This window comes from Manacus candei, unplaced genomic scaffold, assembly GCF_025592945.1.
Source record: "Manacus candei isolate 608988 ecotype Guabito, Panama unplaced genomic scaffold, ASM2559294v1 h1tg000043l, whole genome shotgun sequence".
In the NCBI taxonomy this organism is placed as follows: Eukaryota; Metazoa; Chordata; class Aves; order Passeriformes; family Pipridae; genus Manacus; species Manacus candei.
The window spans coordinates 9,799,596-9,826,014 of record NW_026138091.1 but is presented as its reverse complement, the minus strand read 5'-3'; the positions used below and the strand labels follow the sequence as shown (position 1 = coordinate 9,826,014).

The 26,419-nt window shown below is 41.9% G+C and overlaps 1 protein-coding gene across 1 annotated transcript in view; it reads right to left on the bottom strand.

Moving 5' to 3' along the window:
• The window catches only part of SLC38A1 (solute carrier family 38 member 1), a 41,321-nt gene extending 15,265 nt beyond the window's left edge, over positions 1-26,056 (bottom strand). The window contains exons 1-8 of the mRNA XM_051795813.1: positions 25,819-26,056; positions 16,989-17,201; positions 9,430-9,505; positions 8,751-8,866; positions 3,802-3,875; positions 2,087-2,179; positions 1,704-1,785; positions 444-526 (exon numbers count right to left, since the gene is read on the bottom strand). Coding sequence (XP_051651773.1) covers positions 444-526; positions 1,704-1,785; positions 2,087-2,179; positions 3,802-3,875; positions 8,751-8,866; positions 9,430-9,505; positions 16,989-17,107 — 643 coding nt within the window. The 5' untranslated portion in view covers positions 17,108-17,201; positions 25,819-26,056. The remainder of the gene's footprint in view (positions 1-443; positions 527-1,703; positions 1,786-2,086; positions 2,180-3,801; positions 3,876-8,750; positions 8,867-9,429; positions 9,506-16,988; positions 17,202-25,818) is intronic.
• Positions 26,057-26,419: the final 363 nt, after the last annotated feature.

The window sequence follows — 26,419 nt, the reverse complement described above, 5'->3', positions numbered from 1 at the left end:
CTCCTAGCTTTTGGTCAGGTCTGAGCCTTGCTCTGACCCATCTGACTTCCTCAGGGTCACCTGTACATCAGTTTAACTAATTTTACTTTTGAAAGAGGTTGTGATAATTGAAAAATACATGAAAGTGTGCAGTTGCAATCAGAATGTGACACAGATTCCCTGATACAAGTCACATCAGCTGAGTTTGGGTTATTTTCTCAAAAGGAAGATCCCAGCTGGACTTTGATGCCAAATGTTGTTACATGATTTTAAAAAAATACATTGTGTACCTACTGGCATCTCTGTGGATTCAAACACATTTGAAAATGCAATTCTCTGCATATATCTTACTTCGAAGTCCAATACCTCACCACTAAAAATTTTGATGCTTATAGAAAAGTAACTTATTTTTTGTCAATGTGGCTGTCAGTGGCATGATGCCCAAAATGGCATTTTCATCTTACCTAAGTTCTTAAGGAGACATAAAGGGAGGATTATGCCAAATGTCACTACGACAACAAGAATCCGTCCATCCACGTACCATGCCCTGCATAAAACATTTAAAAAACCATATCATGAGCATACCTTAAACACTCTCTGGTTTTCCCTTCAGTCACCCTCTTTGACTGCTGTACTTACAGAACTATCTTTGGTCTTCTTACCCTACAAGTTCCTATGAAAGGAGAGAAGGGGTCACATCTCAATTTTGCAGACTCTTAAAGTATCCAGCCCTTGAAACAGAGCACTGGTCTGACTCAGGTATGGTAGATTTTCATAGTCACTAGTCAAAATATCACCCTAATGCTGGGATCAGTGAGTGGGACTGAGAGGCAGAACAACCACCTGTGTGACCTGATATAAGCCACCGTGTCAGGATGACGAAAGATTGTGCAAAGGTTCACACATACGGCACAGTGGAGCAGGGAGGGGCACCACAATTCATTTGGGAAACCACCCAGGCATTTGACTGGAGTGGTAAACCAGGCTCCTGAGGGCTGGCATGCAACTGGCCAGTCCAAGACTGCATCTCCTCTAGCAAAGTGCTTTAAATACTGCTGGAAAGCAAGAAAGAGGAGAAGGGACAGTGTTAGCGATGTTCTGATGACCTATTTCCATTGCTTGGTCCAGTTTAGTATGACAGCCTGAGGAGGAATGGAGTCTCTACCACTTTCTTGTGCACTACAGCACACCATATAACCTAGCGTGAGGGATATTTACCACTATAAAACGATGCCATCCCTCTATTAAAGAAACTGGTGAATTCCAGGAATGATAAGTGGCAGAAATCTAATATTCTGCAGTTGTCATATGCTAGTATTGAAGAATTTCACACTACGGACAATGTTCCAGGGACAAAATTCTGCAAGATGCTGAGAACGCGGGGAAACACGTAATATCTTTAACTTGCATTGCTCCCAATATTTTCAAGTGTTGCCTAACACTATAAAATATTGGATTCTATGATAAGAGCTTTGTATAAATCACCATTCTTCATAAAAATCTAGTGTGTAAAAACAGCAGCTAACTAACTTGCATTTCCTATCCATCTTTTCCTTCCCAAAATTGTCTTGGTTTTTATGAACCCCCTGAGAGACTCCTGTGAAAATCTACTTTGACAAACCTAAAGGATATCCAATACTTAAGAGCTTTTGTAAACATATGCTTAAACTTAACTACACAACGTTAAATTCTACAGTCTAAGGATCAAAATTAATTCAACTTACGAAAAAGTTTCTTCTTTTCCCATTAGAAACTTTATGGCAGAAGGCAGCTCATTTTTGACTATGAAGAGATAGCTCAACATTGCTGGAGGAAGAAGAAGATTGGTTTACAAAATGGATAAAGTATTTTGTGGAACAAGTACTGAGAAGCATCGTGAACCTTCTCCCACAGTGCTGTCTGATGATAGAAGACCCTGAACTATGACTGACTGTAAAACTACAGCATTTTCAAAAGGCTGCATGCAAAGGCTGCATGCAAAGCTATCTTGAGGAGCATGAAGATCCCAAGATGTCGTGGGGAGAAGAAGGAACCTGACTGGTTGGTAGCTGTAACATTATTGAGATATTCCTGGGCTTTGTTTTCTAATATTCCTCATTTCCTTTACCTCCAACGTTCTGAAGAGATGTAGAGCCAAAGACAATCATTTTGCCTGGGGTACCAAAGATCTGCTCACCAAGCTTTTCATACACCATGCACCCTGCATGAAAAGAAAAGAGGAGAAAGGTAACAAATACACCATTGAAAGCTGCTGAGTTGAAACACTTATGATTTCTTTTCAGCTAACCAGCCATCTGTGTACCCCAAACTGCCCATTGCAAGTAAAAAGGGAGCTCTCTTGTAATTTCTAGGGCTGAAACTTATATGTTTTCTTGACTTCTATAAATGTTATCATTGGTTACCAGTCACTTTTGAAACAGAAGCTCTTAATGAGACTATTGCACTCCTTTAATGAGTCTGTCTATACCCCTAGTGACATTTCCTTCTGCTATCCCCATCCTGGCATAGATTTGCGCCTGCAATGAGAATGACATAGAAAGCCTCCTCTCCAGACAAAACCCGGTACAGCAGGACCCACAAGTCAGCACTGGCAGCCTCGCCATCACAGACACAGAACTGCCATTATGCAATTCCACTTGCTTTCCCTGAACGATCCAAATGAGGACAGCCATTGTTTAACAGGATCATTTACAACTTCTAATGACAAAGCCCTAACTTGTGAGTTCTCAGTGTGGTATAGTTTTGGTAAAACCAGAGAAAGGTGTAAATTATAACTAAGATTTCTTTTTAAGTAACCATCAAGTTTAAGAAACTCCCCTATTAATTGGTTTGTGTTTCTGTTAAATGGTTTTTTTCCTTGTCTGCGAATTAGGCTGAGAAAAAGACTGGGCATTGTGAAGATCATGAGATACGTTAGAACCAAAAGAGAAATACTGCAGATGTTACACTGGGCAGATGATTTTTAAAATGCATTCCATTGTTTGGTTTTCTCTATATTTCCTTACAGCTGGCATTTCTGCTTTGAAGCTTGTATAAAAAATAAGTTTGAGCATAAATGTACCAGCAACATAGAAAACAGGGCTCAGATTTTGGGAACTAACACGGCACAAATGCGTCCACATTGAGTTTAAATAGGCAATTGGTGACATTATACATGCTAGAACAGTAACTTGTGTGATCAAATTGCGTATTTATATATTATAGTGTTCTCGTGCACAGATAATTTTAAAAATACGGCTTCAGAGATTGTTTACAAGGAAAGAGACTCGGCTTTCAGAGCACAGCGACATTTAACATTGTAGGTAACTTCTAATTTCTGTGTTTAGATAGTGTATCTGTGTTACAAATACACTTCTCTCTGCGAAGGAACTGTTCCCTTCTATTTTATTCTAGGAAAACTACTACTACGCCACAAAGGCTATCAGGAATTTCACACTAACCATTAAGGACAAACTGTATTTTCATGCATTCTTCATCACTGGCTGTGGCAGTTTGAAGGTTCACTATGTTTCATTTGTAATTCACTTTGTAATGCAAAGAAACTATACGAGCTGTTCCTTCTAGCTCACTGAAGACAACATTTCCAGGCAGCAGAATTCACTCTTTGTCATAAGTTTTTTTCTTTATAGTGATGCTCTTCTCCATTGTCATGACACAAATTCTTGTTAATTCTGGGCGTTTGACCCAAATTTGTCAGGCCTTCCTATCATGTCAGCAAAGTGACAAAAACTCCACCTTACAGAAAGCACCTGGCTTCATTTGAACACTTTTCACCTCTTGGTTTTTACAATTCTACTGAAATGGTAAAACATCTTAGATTACCTGTTTCCTTTGAACACACCAACAGGAGATGTATTGAATAAATAGACAGCAGCGTGACTGAAATCAAAAGCAGCCTACGAAAGAATGGAAAATAAAGCTTACCATAAGAGATGAAGTCTAACATTTCAATATTTCATGTCAGGTCATATTCCTATTGACTCCAAGACAATTTTTTTATTCTTCTGACCATGCAAAAAGCCCTAAAATACATGTGATTCACATGCTGTTTGCAGTTCCACCATGGAGGTAGAAGACCCCACATGTAGAGGGATTCAACCAAATAAAACTTAGCGGAGCCACAGAGTGCAGCTGAGTTACACCTCCCCATACTGAAAAAAGCAAGAGTAAAGATCTCTTATCAGACAGAAATGAAGATTTAATCAGAGCACAAGTGAGTCAGGTATGTCGTTCAACATGCACTCTAAACTTTTTTATTTTGGAAGCAGAGTAAAAATTGAGGAAAGACCCATATTTAAGGACTCCCATAACAAATGGAAACATCTTTTCCCAGGACACATTTCATATGTTACCTCCAAAGGGTAACATGCACAAATTGTTTTTTATGTGCCTCACAGTGCCCAAGGAGAGGGAAGTTAAGGCTTGACTGCCCTCCCTTGGGAATAAAGGCAGCAACCAAAGGCTTTACTTTGTCCAGGTGGGGGCTATTGTTCCCTCACTGATGTCAGTCCTGGTCTGACATGATCCATAATTTAACTTCACATAGAAGAATTGCAGGAAGTAGTGACCAAACTGTTTGTGTAGGGAACTTGCTGCCACAAATGATAATTAGTCAGTGCTGGGGGCTAAGTGCATAAAAGCACATTTTCTCATTGCTCAATGTCTTTAAGTCAAACACCATGTGTGCCTTCCCCTCCAACACTGACACACAAAGACCTGATGATGTTTTCATGATGTGTGTGAAAAGCATTCTGACAATCTGCTGGCAATTCCTCTCTTTATTATGACAACTACCCTCCGGACACTGAGGAAAACAAGACTAAAATTTAACAGAAAACAAGCTGCTGCCATAGATAGGCAGCAACAGATCTTTTTCATATGAATATATAGAAAGAACAGGATGAGAAGCCTCCTCCCGTCACTTTTTTATTAGTTTAGACTGGAAATACTTTAGTGCCAAATAATGACCCACAAGTTCCTTGGGGCCAGAGGAGCAGGGAGAAACATAAAGAGGTGATAGAAGGAACTGCTCTTTTGCCAAGAAAGAATGATGGTTGACAATAACAACGCATTCTTTGTACAGCCCCAAGGCTGTTTCTCCTTGAGAAGGTGGAGAAGGGAAGGGAGATTGTACTGGTTGAGATCACTCTGCTCCATTTTTTACAGATTTGCTAAGCCCTCCTCCTGCCTGGGTTCCCTGCTGAGCTGTTCCGCCCCTGTCTGCCTGCAGACACTGCGCTCAGCCCCTGTGCTCAGCTGCTGGGGCTGACTCAATCCCAGCCTCAAATGGCTCCAGCTCTGCATGCCAGCATCCAGTCTGTCTTAATATTAAAAGCTCCTGTTTTTCAAGCACTGAGTTCACAGAGCCTTTGCAGCGGAAAAAATAACACTCCCAAGCAGCCAGGTATTTATCTGATCTGTTGTCCTTAGCTCCCCATAGGGTTCTTACAGACACTTGGCATTTTCATTAGCACTGTATGAAAAACTTGTTTGTGTTAGGACTGTGGTATGGACAGGAATATTTGTGCCAGAACCACCCCTTGGAAAGGAATGAAAATGTCCATGCCACTCACTCTGCACAAATTCAAAACAGAAACAGGGAACTTGCACTACAGTCCCAAAAGCACTCCCCTACTCTTTGTTTTGCCTGCTTTTAAAGAAGTGCTGGTAGCTGTGCAAGCAAACGGCAGATGCAAAAATCACTTCCCTGCAAAAGAATAAACAGTTTAGGCCAGAGGATTGATACAGTGTTGGGAAGAACAAACCGTTCCTGTGATGCCACTGCTGTTTTCTCCCAGATACCACATTTACCAGGTCAGCTGAATTCTACGCTGCCTCCAGCCTGCTGTGAAGTCCCAGGTTTTGGGGCTAGAAAAGCTGTGAGGCTCATGAAGTCACCTGAATTATTTCACAGAGCAGTTCTGAACCCTCATAAGGTACTGGGTGCAGAGGAAAAAAGAGCATGGGGTTTGCTACCCTACAGCCTCCTAGAGGGCTGGTCTGCCAGCTGCCCTAAACTTCTGGAGGAGTTAGGCTGCAGCTTCATGAGTCCTTTCAGCCAAAACTAGCAGAATCGGCTGCAGGAAGCAGTGTGAAACTTCAGCTGTAGTCTCAATCTATACCTCTTCTAACAAGCTCCTCTGCCTCAGCAGGGTTTTTCCGATCATATGCAGTGCTGGACTAAATGCAGGCTGAAGGCACCTTGTGCATGGCTGGCCTACATGTCTCAGCAACATGATCCATCACTCTTGGACCTGGCTCTCCAGGATGAAACCACAAGCAGCAACAACTGCTCTTGCAATTCCTAGGTGGCCTGGCTCATCTCTAATTTCTGAAACTTTTTGTGCCATCTTTTGGCAGCAAAGTTTTCTCTTCTTTGGCATACAGGAAATTATGTTCTCTTTTGGTCTAGGCTGTAGTAATCACCAATGCTGGGATTAAGCTCCTCTGAGTTCCTACCTCAGTAGTTTTGCCTAGACACTATGATGCTTTGTTATGGCACTAAGTTCTGCAAACAGGACATAAACATTGCCATGTTTATTTTGCATGTCTTATGCTAAGGATATAAGATATGAAGTGATCCAGGTGTTCATGGCAGTGTGCACTTCATACTGCGAGAGCCCAAAAGCTGTGAGAATGGAAATCAGGGTGGGTCTGCTTTGTCAGTGCTGAAAATTCTCCCTTAATTTTTCTGCCTCTGCTTTCTACTTTTCAGGGATGGTGCATGCCAATATGGGATAGACTTTCCAGAACTGTGCTACTCAAACGCAGTGAATTTAAGTGCTTTCTCATGTGCAAAAAGCAGTGAAAGCAGAAATGATCTACCTGTGACAGCAACAGCAGAACTATACACTTATAGGAAAAATGTATGGGATGAGAGTGTAAGAAAAAATCTAACACTAATAGACTAGGTTTAACTCTAAGATTATTGTAAGATAAAAGAACATTTAAAGCAGTTCAACTTTCAAGCATAACTACAGACACCATGTTAGGATCCTGCATCTTCAGGCTTCAAAGGGGAAAGCTCTGCTAGCCTGCTCAGTTGGGTCCTGCTAGCTTCCTTACCTGTGATCTCAGTTGGCTGCTATATCTCAAAGTCAACAGATCTAAAGGCATTATAAAGCTAACAAAAACAACTATCCACTTTTGAACACACACAGTTAATTCCACAGAGAGTAATGCTGTTATTTACTCTATGAAATCTCTACATTCAGTTTGGCAGTTTTTTGCACAGTGTGTTGGTACAGATCTACATACTCACTACTCGGGTCGAGCTCAGTCACCATCACACATTGTTAGAAGTTTCTCTGGTGTTCACATCACTGGTCTGATCTACTTCACTTAAAAGAAACTGCCTTTTTACATCCTTTAGAACAACACATTTCACTTTACTCTCATGAAAAACTGCTGAAAGAATGAGAAGAAGATGAGCTTATAGAAAACTAAAGCAGTAAGGAGAAATTGAGACTGCTCCTTGGCTGAGACACTATTATCACAGAAGAGGTAACAAGGCTGAAAAGACATAACTTTTCTTTTCTCTCCTTACAGCAGTTTTTGCAACCACCAGTTTGTACCCACAGAGATGTGCTTATCAGAGCATGGGTGGACTATCACATATGGATTGGAGTACTGGGTAAAAAATGCAGCAAAAATAAAATAAACTGAGTCACTCTGCTAAAGAAAGATGTAAATTACAATCCAGATATTTTACAGCCTAGCTTAGTGACAACACAATTATGAGACTTCATACATTCTTAATGTAAATGGATTAACTCCTTGGATTATTTCTAGATTTTACCCAACCACAGCAAATTGTAAGCTAGCATCATGGATCTAAGCTATTCTGGCACAAAATCCCAGAGCAGATGGCAATACATACCACTTTGGCTATCTACACTACTTTCTACAGGGCTCACATTATATACTAAGAAATGACAAAAGTTCTATATTTTTAGATTCGACATTCAAGAAATGACACCTCTTTAGAGCAATCTGTAAACTCAGTAACCCTGTTGAATAGTTCTCAAATATTGTAAATTATTGTATTTCTTCCCTCATTGAACATTTATCATTGAAATCTGCACACAATTCCCAACTGATTTCTTAACAATCACTTTTCACAATGAAACGTCTCATACTGAGATCCAAAATAAGTGTCTTAGCCATTCAAGGCACTGTTTCATTTTTAAACTATTTAATTCTCCTTTATAAAAAGCCTTTTTTTTTTGCCAGTTAAGTATTCTGCCTCAACTCTTTTCTATACCAAAATCTTGGCTATATTTATGTTGGCTCTCAAGTACTCACCTAAAAAAAATGAAGAAACTGTGTGAGTGAGATGAAAATACTGTATGTAACTTATAAAGGAATATAAATATTCTTGTTTTTTAAAAGAGTGTTTATTGCACCGCACTCTGAAGAAAGCTCTGGAGATCGTGTGACATAAGTAAGAACAAGGTACTAACCCACTGCAGCTATTACTACTGAATATTTCTGATGTATGCATAGCTTGCGGAGCACAGGAAAAATCCCCATCTAGGTCTGTAGTAAATAATATGGAGTTAATTTTCCCTAGCATTACAAGTAATGGCTTTTTCCTCAAAAATATTTGACTGAAAAAAAAATGTCTGAAACTTGTAGCTAATATTTTCAGGTTTGAATGCTGTACTTCATTACAGATGGACTATAAATCCCTCCGCTTGCTGACAGTGCACACATTCTTTAAACACAGTGAAACTCCACAGAGATCAGCTATTCATCACGTGAATACTTACAGAAAAAGGACAATTCCCGTATTGGCCAAGGCAAAAGCAAGACCCAAAATCCCACTGCCCATAATTGCATTGCTAAGGTTGAAGACAGACATCCCCAGTGAAGTAGTTCCTGGGATCTGGAGAAGTAAAGACAGATGTGTCAGCAACAGCTTGGAACAGAGCAGGGAAATGCACCTCTGCTTCAAACTCCATGTTTTGTGATGTATCAGATGTAAGTAACAACTCCTATGGAAACTACTTAATAAAAATTGGTTTGAAAGAGGAAAAAGCATTGCTGAACCCTGTCAGAGCTACATTCTCATTGCTGCCCAATAGATTTTGTAAACTGACGTAAATGCTATAGGCAATACACAACTCATACACAATTTCAGTTTTAAACTCCATCTTTCACTATGCCTGTGAAACATTTTAGGCACATAATTTATATACGGTAAAGCCATAAGGAACCACCACAACTTCCTGTCCAACACAGGCCAGAGGGATTCCCTTGCCTCAACCCAACCAAAATGCTTGGGGGTTTGTTTTGGGGTTTTATTTAAGTGCTGCTCCCAGGCACTGAAACTTGAATACAGTTACAATTGTGTGTGCCCAGCACTTTTGAAGATGATATCTAAAGGCCCTTCATATACACAACACGCAGTTCCTTTTGACAGGGAACAGAACAGTGAGAGAGACTTACATATTCATCACATTTCTTCTTCTCCAGGTGGCTGTTTGTGAGACTTCTTCTGCTTTCTCGATCTGAAATAAACTTGCTGAAAGAAGTCAGAGGATTTATTTCCAGCAAGTGCTTAGAAAATGTGAACACATTAATTCCATGAGCAGCATGTGATTACAAAATAAGCAATGTATAAAAACTGTGTGAAAAGAGGTCAAACTCATAACAGATTATGCCCCACTAATACAGTGTACATTGGACATCAGTAAAGGTAACACCAGCACAAGATCAGAATAAATGTATATATATATTCTGTATATATATATATATATATATACAGAAGGGTCTTTTAGGCAATTTTGTAAAGTAGCAGCAACAATTTTGTGGATGGGAAAGCAATTTGTTTGCACAGATGCTAAGAGGAAATGCTTCTCCAGGTATCCTGCAGAGATGCTTATGAGGAGCACCCACTGCTCCCAGCCCTGTTCATGGGGTTAGCATAACTAACACTACTCTGTAAGGCAAGCAGCCATTCTCTGTGACCAAACATGTCATGTATTCATTCCTTTCTCCCATTATCACACCCTGAAGGTCCTGTGAAGCAAGCAGACAAACCAATCAGATTTCTTCTTCCCCTCCCTATCGACCTCAAGACGCCTGGGCGCCAACTCGATTACTTCCTTCCTTGCCAGCCTGGCAGGTCCCAGGCACCGAGCCCACCAGGAAGTGGTGATGACCCCTTCACAGAAGAGGGGAAGCACATCACCCCTAGCTGACTCTAAAATCAAGCAGTTACAGGGCCTAAGTGGGGAACTTGAGACTGCAGCTGCCGCTGGCCAGGAACACCCCTCTGTCCTCTGCATCCTCCAAGGAATAAGGGAGTGACTTATATTCTTCTATATGATTTTTATGCCTAGATTATGATTGTACATTGATAAAACAAATCATGTATTAAGATTTGCCCCATCTGCTGAGGGTCCAGGTGATTATAAATCTTAAGTTATACTATAAATTCTGTATTATAATACTTATAAATTGCACTACATTGATTCAGTTTGTTGAAGTCCTGTGCCATTCAAATATTAAATTCTGTGCTACACTAATCATAATACCCCGCTAAAAAAAAAAAAAGTTTTAATTGTAACTATAATTTACTGCTATCATCATTCTGCCAAGGACCCCTCAAAGACTCCTCCTGTCCCCTCACTGTCCGGTGACACTGTAAAACCCTACATTGCCACTGAAACCCTAAATTGCCACATAGTGTTGGTACGTCTGAAGTTAAGAACAGGAGGATGTGCCACACATAGTCAGCACTGCCTAGACCATCCTGAACCAGGCAACCTGCACTGTTCTGGGCTACTAGATTTTCAACTGAGTGTCTTTCAAAACTCATTACTGAATTCATCATACTGCAAAATTCAACACTTCTGTGCAGGGAAACATGGAACAAACGGCTTTTCTTTCTCTTTACCCTTTACTTGTTTTGTGTCCTTGATGTATCCACATTTAGGAACTTACTGTCCTCCTGTGGTTGTGGTGGCATCCTTGGGATTTACAACACTTTTGATTTAGATGAGCTGTTATTTTCTCGCAGATCTTCTCTTCAGCAAACTTTTTAGTTTGTATAAAGCATTCTTTCAGCTTTTCATCTTTTGAAGGTTTATGCACCATTAAGTCCCTGGCATCTTTGTTAATCCACAGATGGTTCTTAGTCTGCACTGGCTAATGCATCAGCCATTGTACATGTCACATACCTAACTAGGGGCTGTCACCAAGTGTCAGAGGCTGTTTTAGCTGAAGGAACATTAAGCTGACTCTTCTTAGATTAAAACAGACAAACAACACCGGACACAAACAGCAGCACTGCTGGTCCTTTCCCACAGCTGGGAACATCTACTGGCTGGGGATGTATAATTCAAACTGTGACTTGAGACTGCACATCCTCTGAGTACATCCAGTGGTATTCAGGTGAACTCGTAAAGACAGAGCTCTATCAAACTTCCCTACTACCTCAGCTGTGGCCTAATTACTACTGATATATGCTAGCACAGCTATGGCAAAATCATGCAGTTATAATGCTGCTGACTTGGTTTCCACACCTGACACACTTGGACTTAGCGTCTTTAACATTTTGTGTTTATCCCTTAAATCCGGGCATAGCTGGCAAAATGTATGTAGTATTTTTTCCTGGATTTGTTGCAATTTTGACTCCTACTCACTGGTCTGCTTTGATTTCCTTTATGTCAATAAAAAACAACTATAGGCTTCTCCTGTATTTTTTGAATACTAACTTCAGCAACTAATTTGCTGCAAAATATAGACATCATGTCAGATTTACCAGTGCTAACACAGTTGGAATAGATGGTTGAACCCCCCCCCACTGTTTTAAGAAGTGAAAAGCAACCTCTTCTAAAATAAACTGATCAAAATTAACTTTCCAAAGCTCACCTTGTAGGTATTTCATCCTCATGGAATAAAATCTCAACTTGATTCAGAGCATGTGCTTTTCTTTTTCATGTCTGTTTAAAGCTCATCTCTTGAACGCAGGCAGCAGAGTGTGAACGGTTTGAAAAAGACATTCCAGCTCTCTCTTGAAACACCCTGCAGGCAATTTGTACAGGCAGGAGCACAGAGAAGAGCTTTATCTCTTTTGGATTTGTAACTGCTGCTGGGAACATCTGTGGACTTTGCCTTCTTCTGTCATTTATGGAGATCATGTGTCATTTTAGATTTTGTCAAGAGTTATGACAGAAGTCATTAGTCTGATCTCCCCACTTCTGCTCATCCCCCTGCAGCCAATCCCCCCTTAATAATTACAAAAATAACAAATTTGTAGATACTGTTATTATTGCTGTCTGGTATTAGAGTTCCATGAAAATTATTGTTAAAAAACTAATACACGATAAAGACAACACTTGAGAAATATTGCTTGAATATAAAAACTACCGTGGGACTTTCCATTAGAATATTTCTGACAAAGTAAACAGCTTCTGCAAAACCGTCTTCTGTGGCCAACAAACATGTTATTTCCTTCCGGATGGGACTTTGAGAAAACTAGCCTGATTTGATAAATTGATCCAAAGTACTTTCTTTTGAGTTAGCTCTACATTAGAAATGGAGCGGGCTTGTTGTCCAGCCTCTCATCTCCTATTACAAGCTGGGCTCCTCATCCACCCCATGTTTACCAAATCACACTGCACATTTTGCTCCACTTATACTGTGTGATGTGTACAGGAGGGCAAATTCAGACGTGGAAATGTGGCTACTGTGCTCCCAAACCATGAACTACACAGCACTGAGCCCAGCTTCTTTATGGGGTGCTTCCTAGGCCATCTTCCAGCCCCAGGATTGCTTTCCCAGAAAGTTCATCAGTGATGTAGTGTGTGGGGATGTGGGGTCTGCCTGTGCTGCATTTGCTGTTGCAGGCAATTTAACCTGCAAGTCCAGACAAGAAGATTGCTTTGGCACAATGTTTGGCACAATGCTTGGGAGGTGGTACAGCCATACCATATAACAGACAAATTTTCCATAAAAGGAAAGTATTACTGATCTTAAATTAAATAAAAATAAAATTTAAAAAAAAAAGTGTAAGGGGGAAGGTATTTTAATGAATTCAACAGAAACAAATTTTCCCAAGATACTGCTTTCTGTAAACATTTTTTTTTCATTTCAGGGTGGTTTTTTTCCCCTATAGCATATGAAAGGAAACATATGTTGAAATACTGGAATTTCTAGTTAAACTGTGCCATGCATCTGCTCTGCTTAATAGATGTGCTTAGACAACAAGCCATTCATTGTCACAGAATGTTGTATATTTGACCTTTAAAAATATGACACAAATTAAGTGAAACGCCTGTTTATGCCAGCCTCTCCCAGCCCTCTCAAGGACCAAAGGCCACTGTGAGAGGTGCTGTGGCAATGAGCTGCAGGACCGCCTGTGCCATCAAAGCCTGACAAGCATGAAATCCATTTGTGCTGTTTGTTGTCTTCATTTCAAATGCTTTACTCATCATTAAAAGACATAACCTGTTCTTAAATGTTTCTGCTTTCCTGTTGTGTTTCCTGTATCACAGCTGAGTATGAACAGATTATACAAAACTTTTCAGGTACATAAATGAAATATCCTGGCCAAGATATAATGAGCTCATCCTTGCAATGCATGAAGCCTCACAGTTGGTTTGGAAAGAATATCTTAATCTAATTATTTTCCTGGATTGATTTAGTGCAAAGCAGAAACTTAATATTATTGATAAAGTGATTTTAAAAGGATGATCTTAAACTATGGTTTCCAAATTTAATTTATTAAAGGACTTCAATGAAAAATGTTTGGTTAAGGTGATATCTCCAACCTAATCATTTTGGCTAAGCAGAGTTAGCCAGAAACCATTTAGCTATCTTGGATATGTTTAAACATAATTAAATTAAAATGATATTTGATGATACCTTAAACATTTGTTAGGAAAAGCTAGTTCTGCTAAGATGATAGAACTTTATCCTTAGGCAGCTTCTTAAACTGCATGCTAACTTGAGCAGTGGCAAAGATCTCCAGGGCAGGCCGGAACAAGAAATGCAGAAGAAAGCTTGGTCTGACTTACACTATGAAACTTGGACCAGATCTTGGTATACCTACTAACAACCTTGTTAACAAAACAAGGGGTGCTGATGACTTACTAGTAGCTGTAAACCAAGACAGGCATTCAGATATCCGCTTCCTGAAAGTATTGTATTGTCATAGTTATAGATAAGAAATAAGTCATCTAAATACCGATTTACAGTTATGTGAAGAGATGGCAAAGTTTTATAGCCAGGAGACATGGTTAAAAATCACCAAATCCATGTCTGAATTTGATGCAAATCTCTAGACTGGCATTTCCATTCAACATCTGCATACAAAAAAACCACCCTCTCGGTAAAGCCTCTTCAAAACAATATCCCCTCCCTACATACAACAGTATATTTAGGCCTGGAAAAGGCTGGAAATCCAAAAGAAACTAGAGAATTCTTTTCCAAGATCAAGAACTATTTGGAGTTTACAATCAGACTTGGAATCAGCTTCTGCCTGGTATACCTTCTCCAAAAGACCCTTAAAACTCTGTTCTATATTTAGCTTGAACAATTATGCAGTGGGAGAAAAAATGTTCAAAATGAAATACAGTATGCAAAATCAAACAGGTTGAAACAACAAAAAAAGCAAGCTAGTTGAAAATTACAGATCTAATCTAAAGCTCAAGTGAAATCAACAAAAAAAGTCCCACTGATTTTGATGCATTTTGGAGTTTCACAAGGCCTCACACCATGTGCCAGGCAGCACAAAATGTGTTATTCCCTATGCCTGTTAACCTCTTATTCCATGGAAAAACAGTGTTTCCCAAGATAGTTATAGAAAGGGAATAACTACATCCTTTCAGGATGCATTCAGCATGGGGTGTGGAGCAGGATATGTCCCCCTGCTCATCATACATGGGGATGCCCACAGGGCTGCACTGGTGCCAACATGCTGCTGCACTGGAAGCTGTGGTCAGCACAAGCTGCCTTGAAACTTGTTTTAGACATGGAGTGGAATATGAACAAACCAGGATATATAGACCAAAATTCTCACGTGTGGGATGTAAGTAGCTGTCCTGTGAGAGCCCTGGCAGTGGGATAATAGAGAACTATAATGGGCTATATCCTACAACCAAATGATTGTCTGCAGAAGAAAAAAGTTATCCAGAAAGGAATAGAAAATTGTGGAATATGTTCATATGCCCTAAGAGCCAGAGCATTAATCAGAAATTCTGCTTCTGAGTTTCTGATCCTCTTTCCTTCACCCCACTTTTCTTCTTCCTTTTGCAGGCAGTCTGAATTCAACTCAGTTCTTGTCATGCTTACTACGTCTTAACTCCACAAAGCACATTGTGACTGCAGAGAATCAGGCACATATGGCACACTCCTTCCCCACCCTCCATAAACATTCACTGAAAGATGAAGTGCCAACAGGGTTTTCCCCCATAACAGTTACTGGTGACACCAGCCAAAGCGCTGGGGAGGTGCAGCCAGCCTGGTACAGCCACTCCTTCTCTCAAGGATATAAATTCTCAGCAGGCTAAACGGAGCAAATTTACTACTGTCAGCCCATGAGCTCCTCTCCTTACAACGTGAACCAGCAGGAAAGCAAGCAGGTTCATACTGGAACTGTGTTGTTTTGGCAAAGTTGGAGTGGTTTCGTGTCGTGCTCTTCCCTTTCTTTTTTTTTTTTTTTTTTTTTTTTTTTTTAACAGAAGTGGTTTGCATTTCGTTTTGGCACTTTCCATCAAAGCAGTTGCATCAGAAAATTCCTGACCAGCTCTAATCTTCATCAGCGCAGCTGTTGTGGTCACACCACCACACGCCCTGCTGGCTACGTCCCCAGGACTTCCCCAGGGCGGGCGATGGGGGGAGGCTGCCACCCTCCTGCTGGGGGCTCACCCACACCACCAGCCAGGGCCCCCTGCTCCATCCCACAGTATGGCTGTCTGGTTTTGCTACGTGAATGGTATGGCCAGCGCTGACTGCTTATTCCCATACCTGTCACCAAGCTCCCTGTCCCCCCACACAATTGTGAGAGTCACATGACTCTACCCTCACTTGGGAAAAAACAGCTCTAAGTTTTGTTTCAACAGTAGAAAGTGAGTTTCCCAGATAACCAGAGAAGATGCTGCCAAAAGGAAGAAAGGGCAAGAGAAGATTTTAAAGGGCTGGATCCCCATGCAGTTACTAGCTGGCTAATGTGCTCCACCTTGGTTTGCAATATTTGAAAAGGAAGTTTGATCAAAAAAGAGCTTCCTGTTTTACAGCTCACAAAACGCAAACAGAGTCTGTCAGCAGGTCTTTGCTACAAACTGGTTGGCTCAGCACCTGTTCGAGTCTGACAGGAAGGGCTGGAGAACTACTCTCTGGTGGAAAAGGCAGCTCTTTGGAAATGACTACTGCTTATAGAAAAAGCCAACAGCCTCATAATTGTAACTAGCAATTTTCGCCAGTATTCATGCATTGTTTGAAACTTGATATGACTTAGGCGTAAGACTCTGTTTTACCATCTCCTTGCCACCCCTGCCTGAAGGGAGCAAACTGCTGCCCAGTTTATCTTGCCAAATTGCAAACGTGGACTGGGACTACACTTGCTGCCAACCACACCAGCTGTAAATCTCCAGGAGCTTGGATGCATGGATGTGGCCAGACAGGTTAAAATTGTCATATCAGGGATCAAAGGCCAACAAGAAGATTTGCCCCGAATTCTGCCACTGTATTAATTGTTATTACTTCCTTGCTGTGTGCAAGCAGATATTTCAAAATGTTGGCTTTTTGCTACATTATATGTTTGTGAATTTTATTAGACTAATTTGAAAGATTCAAAACGATGAATAAATTGCCACTCTGCTTGCTTTATCTCCTATTGCAGCCTATGCCCAACAGATGTTACGTATGAAATTCAAATTACATCTTCAAATGAAGCATGACTTGGTAATGAATAATTCAAGACATATACTGAAAATTAGAATGCTGTTTTTAAACAGTGTGTTTCTTAGTAGAGGAAACGTCAGTGGAAAAATACTCACCTATTTATCTGGCCATTTTCCACCTCTGTGAAATCATTTGAATCATTGCTGATGTTATCATCTTCAGGGACAGTCATATTCTGCAATTCAGTCAGTTCTAATCCAGCTTTGAAAGGCATGCTGGGTGAGGAACTGTGCCTATCCAAGTGGTTCTTCAAATACTAGTGTTTGGTTGGTATCTTGTGAATAAACTGCAACCACAGTGTCAGCAACCTAAATAAAACACAAGAAAAAAACCTAAGATGTATACCACCAACAGCAGGAAATATCACCAGAAGAAACCAGTGAAACCTGCAAGGAGGGACCATCCTTACCATGCAATTTTGTATTGTTAGATGGACCTCAGGTTATAACCTCAGTGCATTGCAGAACAGTAATAATCTTATATGCCTTAATGAGATAAACCTTACAAATTTACCCTGTCCTCCAACCAACTGCTGAAGACAGTACTTTATTTACAAACTTGTGAGTAAACCAAGCCTGTTTGTTTCAGGAAAAAGAGATGAACTGCCTATAAAATAAGGAATAAAAATTATTTGCTTATCCAAGTCACATTTTGATATTTGGTGTTTGTCTTCTGTATGTTCTCCATTCTTAATTAAAAATATAAACACATTGTGTCCATGCTGATGCTAAGTGGAAAGAGGGAGCAAGTTGTCCCAGTACCCCATTCTACTAATACATATATTGTGACACACTTTTGGTAAAATGGATGTGTAGATGATGCTTTGTGTATGGTTAAACTTATAATGAACAAGGACAGAAGCAGACAAAACCAAATCCCTGAACTCATGCGTCATGGGAGAAAGAGTAATGTATACCTTGTGTCAAGCAGTTACTGTCTAGATGATCAGGTGAACTCTCCTTTGATAGATGTGTTACATAAAAGCACTGAGAATAACACCAAAGGCAGATCAGAGAAGTCTGCTACAATTACATATTTCCTTATCAGCAACGCAAATCAACTGAAAGACCAATATTTTCTGGAGTCCAACCACTCTAAGCTGAGCTACAACTCCAGCGTGGTAGTGAGGCAACAGTATGCTATTCACAAACAAGTTCCTACACCACAACTCTCTCAATTCCCATTTTGTGAATGAATTTCCTGCAGTACTGCCAAACAACTATTCACCTTGGGGTATGTGGTGAACACTCAGACGCCAGATTTATCTGGGAATATTTTTAAATTTCTCAGGGCTACCTCAAAGCCATCGAACTGCTTGCATGCAACCAAAGAGACACGAGCATACCCAGCTCTTGCAGGGTGAGACAGGAGGATGTAGTTCACTTGTTCCATTATGACAGCTGCCTGTTTCAAATTAAGTTTACAGAAGCCAATACTTCTGTTTTATACCACATCTCCACCACGCAGAAGAGAAGTTTGCAAATGAGCAGTTTCTTCCCTGTAAATACTTTCTCATAAATGCAGTTTTAAAATGTACATGCGCTCCTAACAATTCCTCAAGGGTCCACCCTGTCTAAACTTCAGGTGCAAAGTTTAAAGGCCAGTCTCAAAGCTAACAGTAGAGCAAGATCTGTTCTTTTCCACTGAAAGAGTAACTAAGCACATAGTTATGGTGGCTGACAGGGCCTGGTACAGCCTGTTGTGAGGACAGAGGTTGGGGCATGTTAGTTGAGTCCTTTTTAACTCCTCTACAGAAGAGATTTCCACCACAGATACCAGGAGAAAACTGCTCGGGTATTAAAATGTTAGCACAATAAAATATTTTTAAAACCATTGATTTAGGCTGCTGATAAACAAATGCAGACTGGCAAGCAGAGGGTAGTTTTAGCAGTGACATTCTGGAACAGTCTTCAGGAGACTGCAGGGATAAAATAGTCTACCTATTTTGGAAGAGAAGCACGATCTTTTTATAAAAGGATAAAGCCACAGGAGATGGCAACTGCTGAGATGGCAAGGATCAAGCCCACTGAATCCTCAAGCTTCTTGTGACCATGAATTCCTAAAATAAAATATTCTTTAAGAGACTTTACAACCTCTATACCAGGATCTGTATCCCCTGGCATTTACAAACCTGTGCAATGTTCATCTGAGATTCAAGCAGAGAAGCTTCTCCTCTGGGCACCGTTTTGCATCATGGTGCCCCAGGAGGATTTTCAGAACTGCCTTGACATTGCCTGTGCTTAATAAATTCTCCATGAAGTGTTTCAAAAGCAGGTGCTGAAATTAGCACTCATGTGAGGTAAACAGCACACTGGAGAGCTGGCTGTACAGCTCACTGACGTGCGGCTCCGGCTTCAGGAGCTGCTGCTCTGGCTCTCTGTCACTGAAACACTGCAGGGCCAGAGTGGCAGGAGCACAGCTCACTCCTTTATTCGTAAGGAGTGACAAGCTTTGTCTGTTTTAACCAAAACTCTGCTTCTACAGAAAATTAATTGAATGAAGTCTTCCGCAAAGGCACGTAATGATAGGACAAGGGGGAATGGCTTTAAACTGAAAGACAGTGGGTTTAGGTTAGATATTATGAAGAAATGCTTTACTGTGAGGATGGTGAGGCACTGGCACAAGTAGCCCAGAGAAGACATGGTGCCCCATCCCTGGAATTGTTCAAGGCCAGGTTGGATGGGGCTTTGAGCAACCTGGTGTAGTGGAAGGTGTCCTTGCCCATGGCAGGGGGGTTGCAACAAGATCATCTTCAAGGTCCCTTCCAAACCATTCTACGATTCTATAAGATGGAGTGAAATCTTAGTACAAGCTGAAGCATCAGTAATCATTTCAGTCGATTCCAGCTTTTAGGCAGACAAGTTGTTCCTGAAGCAGCATGACAGTCATCTTTGAATCTGCCTCAGGTTCTTGCTAGGGTGATTTACTAAAAAAACACCAAAATAAAACCATGAAAGAAAAAAAAAATTGAGTGAAATAATGCATTGCACTTCCAAGTATGAGAAAACCTCATCTCAGTGCCAAAACACAAGGAGGGTGAGAAGAGAGTGGTGGGGCTGGGGACCGAAATTTTCATTGTCATGGCATGAACTCATCACAGATCTTTGGCAAAGAAAAACTAACATGTCCTTAACATCTCCATCTGTAAAATTAAGATGATAATAGCGACAATAACACTCAGTTTGTGAAGTCCTTGAAGATTCAGAGAGAAAGGGTGATAAATGTGATACCTGGAATAAAGCACTATGCAAGTCACAAAATTTTTGCAAAGATACAGTTATCTTGGAGATATACAGAGAAAACCTGTTGTCATTGCTAATCACTCTGGGCACCCTCCACAGTCAATGGAGTACAGGTGGTCATATAACTTTCCTCCCCATTTTAAACTTCAAATTCACCCATGTGACAAACCACAGAGCCTTAATAAAATCTACAGTTCCAAATGATAGCGTTCACATCAACCAGCTTCATTCCCTACAAGTCAAGTGTCCGCTCCAGGCTTGTCACTTGGCCTCTACAGCGGAGCCTGGCACTGCTGAAGGACAACTTACCCTGACCCACAGGAGTGGTCTGAAGTCTCACTGAGCTGTTCCCTACAATTGCAATAGCTTTGCTCCCCAAGGGAGATTCAATGCTGGGATAGCTGAGCTAAGCAAGTTGCCACCTCAGGTGTAGGTGCCACTAATGCCGTGGGAAGAAAAACCCAAATTGCTTCAACTAATAAAAATTCACTATATGTTGATACTGAGCTATACTGGAAGCAGCATGGTAATATTTATACTTTTACAGCCTTTTCATTCAAGAAATGTCATAAAAGAAATGCAAATAAAAATGCTATGTTGGCAAGAGTTCCTTAACTGAGCTTTATTCCTAATTCACGTTGAAAGGCAGTAAATAATCATGTGAAGAGTGACTGCAGAAATCCCAATCACTTCAGTCACTGTGCCTAACACTCTGTCCATCCTTAAACCTTCCAAAAAGAGAACCTCTCTCTCCAGACACACACAAAGTAAATCATGAAGAAGAAATTAGAATTTTGCTCTTATTTCAAACTCTTATACTCAGATGGGCAATCACTGCTCCTTGAAGCAGGAATCACCCTAAGAGAAAACCAGGAAAGAGTTAATGACCCTTCAAAAGGAACCTCAAGGGCCTTTGTTTGGTAGCTGACCCAGCCCCCCCTTTAGTAGAAAAAGCAGTGCTCTGACCTAGGAGCTTGGCTTTCTCTTTAAATGTTCCATGATATGTCTTGTAAAACCCTTTATGGATAATTTATTTGTTGTGTGCTCCTTGCAGAACATGGGAAAGATGACAACTGGTCACAGAATTCAGGAGGACTATGTGATGACACAAGAAGATAAAATGAAAGTGTTTTTTGTTTCAAGGACACTGAGACCTTCACAAGCCTTTAAAGCACATTTCAAGAACTGTAGTGATTTTCTCTGTTGCCTTCTGAAACATAAAAAAAAAAATATCCCTGCAACTCCAGTTTTCTGGACTGTTAAATTCCACAAGAGCAGTAATGGGATCGAAATCCTTGTATTTGAAAAAAAATGTTATACAGATGGTATATCCTTATTTCTTCTGCTGGTTCAAGCATGAATCGTTTCTGGGCCATACCTGGAAGAGGTGTATTCTCAGAAAACACTTTGCTGGAAGCTGTGTTTTTAACAGTAACATCAACACTCTAGGTGGTAATGGTGATGGCTTAATTCACATGACTTTTTTTTATTTCATGTCCCGTAAATGACATCATTCAAAAAGTGTCACCTTAAAGCACATGACTGCCCAAAAGCTGAGCCAGTATGCAAGAGGCATTTGGGTAATTGGTCGAGTTGGACACCATCTAGCCCATCTCCGGATATGGTTTTTGCAATGTGCCCTTGCACACCCAGGGGGGAGCTTCATTCACTGTGTGCTTCTCACAGTCAGTCTTGGGATTTGTAAATATCCAAGACACACTAAGCACTTTTAACTACAAAATTCAAGCTAATTCACTCAAAAGATGAAACACGACTCAATTTCCTTCACAAAGGGAGTTTTGCCAAGAACTCCTCTTGGTTGGTTACAAGTCATCAGAATCCAGCACTTGATTTTCACACCAGCTGGTTTTAGTCCTGCAAAGCCCAAGATGTGATACGTCTTTGCTCATACTTTTGAAACTTCTTTCAAAGTAGACCAATATGACAGTAAGATATCATGGATATAAACAATGAAACACTGAGCCTGAAACTCTGTGCATGGACTATTCACTTAAATGACAAAAAGCAAAAATAAGCTTTATACGAAACAGTATCACGTTGGGAGGCGGGGAAGCAACTATCTCCTTTTCGTTCCACATTAGTGACACCTGACATGAGGAACATAAAGCTCCAGATTTACTCCTCATCTACAGGAAGGACAAAATGGAGAGATTAGAGAAGAGCCACTGAGATAAAAAGAGCTTGGAAATTAAAGACTGACTCACATCCACTGAGCAAACAGCTGCAGTGCTTGAAATGTCATTGCCTCCAGCTCCTCAGCTCTGCCCCTCTGCAGCAGGCTGCAGCCACAGGAGCAGTGGAAGGAAGCGGGTTCACTTCGGTCCCACGGGCAGCCCAGCCCCAGCTGGGCTCAGGGAGCCACAGAGAACCGACAAGGTACCAGCACACAGCCGTCCTGCCCATCGGACACAGTGCCAGGATGAAAGCCATGCAGCGGCCGGAAGGACTTCGAGCTGCTGCAGCTGCTTCTTTGGTGGCTGTAAACCACCACCTTTCATTTTCAGGCTTCTTCTCTCTCACACAGCTTCCACAGCACGCAGGATGGAAACAGTTAAAAGATAAGATGGGGAGGGGGGAAAGGAGTGACAGAAGACTTAAGAAGGAAGCGGAAGGAAGCTCAGAAAAGGATGCTATATATCACTCAGAAGCGATGAGCACAAATGTGGATTGTTGACCTTTCTCTTGGTAGTGCATGACCTTGCGCTGCAACAGGAAAATGTTCCTGCTTTGCCCCATCACTCTCCACACTGCCCTTCCATGCTGCCATAAAGAAAGAGAACACAGTCCCAAATTAAGTCTCGACAGGCTACTCAGCTGATCAAAAGCAGGCAAATAAGAAACCATAAAATCTCAGTCTGATTCACCCAGTGATTCATTACTTTAAGCAAAACACTTAAAGATGAACCATAAAGGAAAATGGGTTTAAGTACATTTTTGTTTTGAGCCCTTCCCAGTCAATTTAGGAAAGGCATTTGGCAGAGGAATATAGTCACATTTTTTCCTAATTATATTTCTCTGTGAAATCCTCTCAACAGTCTCGGTTTTGAAAAGAGATCCCAGAACGCACTGCCACAAATAAACTCTTGTCTTCCATAGAAAGTGGAAATGCTGTATGAGTGGGGCTTTATGGGGCACTGCAACAAAACAGACTACCCAGATGTATTTGTAAGGGTTAAACAGCAGCTCTGAAATTCCTATTTCAATAAATTTTGTACTACAGAAGGAAGAACCCTTTGTATAAGTTCATATGTAACTCACTTGCTTTCTGCCCCAGTTTACAAGTAATTTCTCTACCTCAGTTTTGACTCTAAGAGACTCAGAGTGATATTTATCTGATAAGCTTAGACAAATATTATGAGAGTTGACTGCAAAACATGAAAAAGCTGCCATTTTTCCCAAGAGCAGCCGCTCAAACTTCTTGGATTGGATTAAGGTCACAGCAGTAAATACCTACCAGAAAGGAAACTGAATTCAGGCTTAAAATATTTAAATATTCCCACAACATTTCATTTGTCCTTACAATACAAACTTTTAAAGCTGTGGTTATTGTCATGCTACATGCTACATGGATTCGTACAGAAATGAGCAGGCTGATAAAAAGACAGAGGAGAGCACAGAGGGAAGGAAAGTCCCATTTCTGCTCAGTCACCACTCTTCTCCTGCTAAAAAAAAAACAAACTCCCAAACCAGGAAAACACAGACAAAATGTAGGACAGAGACCCAGGACAAGCAGCCTGCAAGCAGGAAGGCTGAGAGAGCCCTGCCTCACCTTCCATCCTCTAAAACCTTTGTAAAAAGCGAGATTTGGTCATGAAGGACAGTTGATCCTCTGTGTTTTACAGCAGTCTTCAAAAAGCTTCAAACAACTCAGAGGATAATCCTCTGCACAGGTGTATGTGGAGTGTGGTGCTCACCGCCAACAACTGTCCTCACCTGAGCTAGAAAGCCCAGTTGGTCCAACTACAGCATAAACAGCCTCAAGTGACAAGCCAGAGGATGCTGCAGTGTGCTTCAGAGAAGTGCTCTCTCTATGGTGCCTCTTAAAAAGAAAAAAAAAAACTTCTGAAAAGGCAAAGTCAAATAGGAGGCATTCAGTACGACTGTGAAGCAGATCCCATTTTAGTCAGTGAATTTCCATCAAGCCTCAGCAGAAGGCCTCTGCTTACCAGCAATATGGCAGTTCCTAGATTTCAGGCAGGTTTTGCAAGCAGATTTCAATGCCACTTCGGCAGGGGCTCCTAACCTGAAAAGGGCAGCTATTGATATCTATATCCTTCAGCAACAGATGGAATTTCCTTTTAGAACTTTTAAAACAAAGTTGGTATTTTGGTAGCAAATGACGTAAATGTTAGATGGAAGGATGCTGTTTCTTTCTCTCCCTGTAGCTGTTTTTACTTCTGATCTAAGAATGTTGGACTCAGAAAGTCACTTTCTTGGTTTTTATTTTTATTCCCAGAATGTATTTTATCAACTAAAAAGTATCTTTTTCTAACACTTTACTTTTAGAACAATGGCTCTTCTATGTTCTTTTGCCTTTCAAGCACGTGTAAAAGCCAAACAAACCCGAAGGTGAATGAAGCACCACAAAAACACAAGTTCCTATCTATAATTTGAACTAGAGGTTGGTAGAAATGTCCCACAGCAGTCTGGGACGCTGAATAGCCTAAGAACATGCAGTGAGTTCGGCTGGTGGCACAAGCATACTATAGCTTCAACTTCCATAAAACCAGTTGCCAGATCCGGGGTTTATTTCAGTCCTTCCAATGTCACATAAACAAAGCACGGGTTTACACACCTCCTCGTCTCCTCTTTCACGAGGAGATAGACACATCCTAGCTACAGGTTGCATTACGAACTCTGCAAAACAATGGAACAAGCTCCCTGTCACAAGAGCGACCTGGACGTACACACCTCTGAGTCAATGCACACCCGGGCGTTCACACCGGCCCCTTTTTGTTGTCGCCTTTGCTCATTAAAACGGACTACTTCAGCTGTTACTATGTATTTACGGGCCACCACGCACACGCGTACGCGCCTGCATTTTCCGAATACCGTAAAACTTGCACTGACCCCATCGCAGCGCTGGGTTTAAGGGAAAGGCAAGAACGTTCCACAGCCGGGCAGGGCTGCACCGCGGCCGCGCACCGTGCGGGGGCTGCGGCACCCGCGGCCCGGCCGTCACCTGGGGCAAACTCATTTATTATTACTATTACTTTTTTTTTTTTTCCCGCTGCAAGCGGAAGCTCGTAGTTGCCGACTACCAGGTTTTTGTTTTATTTCTGCTGGGCTTTTGGTTTTTTTTTTCCATGCCCGCCTCAGCAGCCGGCTAGGGCAGCACCGCCCCCCCGCCTCCGGCCCGGCAACGCGCCCCAGCCGCGGGGATATGCCGCATGGCCGGCCCCAGCCCCGGCCCCCCGGCCCCTCCCGCCCCGCCGGGCTCCCCCAGCCCCTCCCCGGCTCGCTGCGCGCATTTTTAGGGTTTGGAATGCGCAGCACTCCGGGGTGAGGAGGCACGTTTTGGGGGCGCGGAGAGGGATGCGCAGACGGCGGGGACAAAGCGCGGCGAGCTCAGGGATCCGGGCTCCGGCCCGCGCGGCGCGGAGACAAAGGGTGCGCGGGGAGCCGCGGCCCCATCCCCGCGATTGCATCAGCTGCTGCCTACCTTCCCCAGGAGCTGCGGGGATCCCACGAAAAGCGATCCACCCTATCCGCCGGGAGCCGGCTGGAGCACCGCGACAAATAATTACAGGGATAACAAGAAATTTAAAATAAAAAAAAAAAAAGGGAGGAAGAAAAAGAGGCGAGGATGCAAGGGGAATTAAATTGGCGAAACGAAGACGGCGAGGAAGATGCCGCTCCTCCTCCCGCCGCGGGTGTGTGCATGTGGAGGTGGGCGGGCTGGCGGGAGCGCGCCGGGCGCGCCGCCGCGCCGGGCCAGGGGCCGGGGCTGGGGCCGGGGCCGCGTCACCAGGTGCTGTGGGACGCGGAGCCCCGGCCGTGCCGTCCCCGCGGGGCAGAGGGTCGCACGTGGTCCGGGCAGGGGACCCACGGCGCTCTCCGACACCCGCAGCTCTCCGGCCCCATGGATGTTCAGCACCTTTCTTTTTAAAAAAAAAATTTTTTTTTTACTCTTTTTTACAATAACAGACAATAATTTTTCTCCACGCCACGGTTGCCCACAAGAGAACCCCTCCTGGCAGGCAGGTCGGATTTTTGTAGCGTGAAATGGCTACGGGAGATCTGGCATTATCTTGTAACCCGAT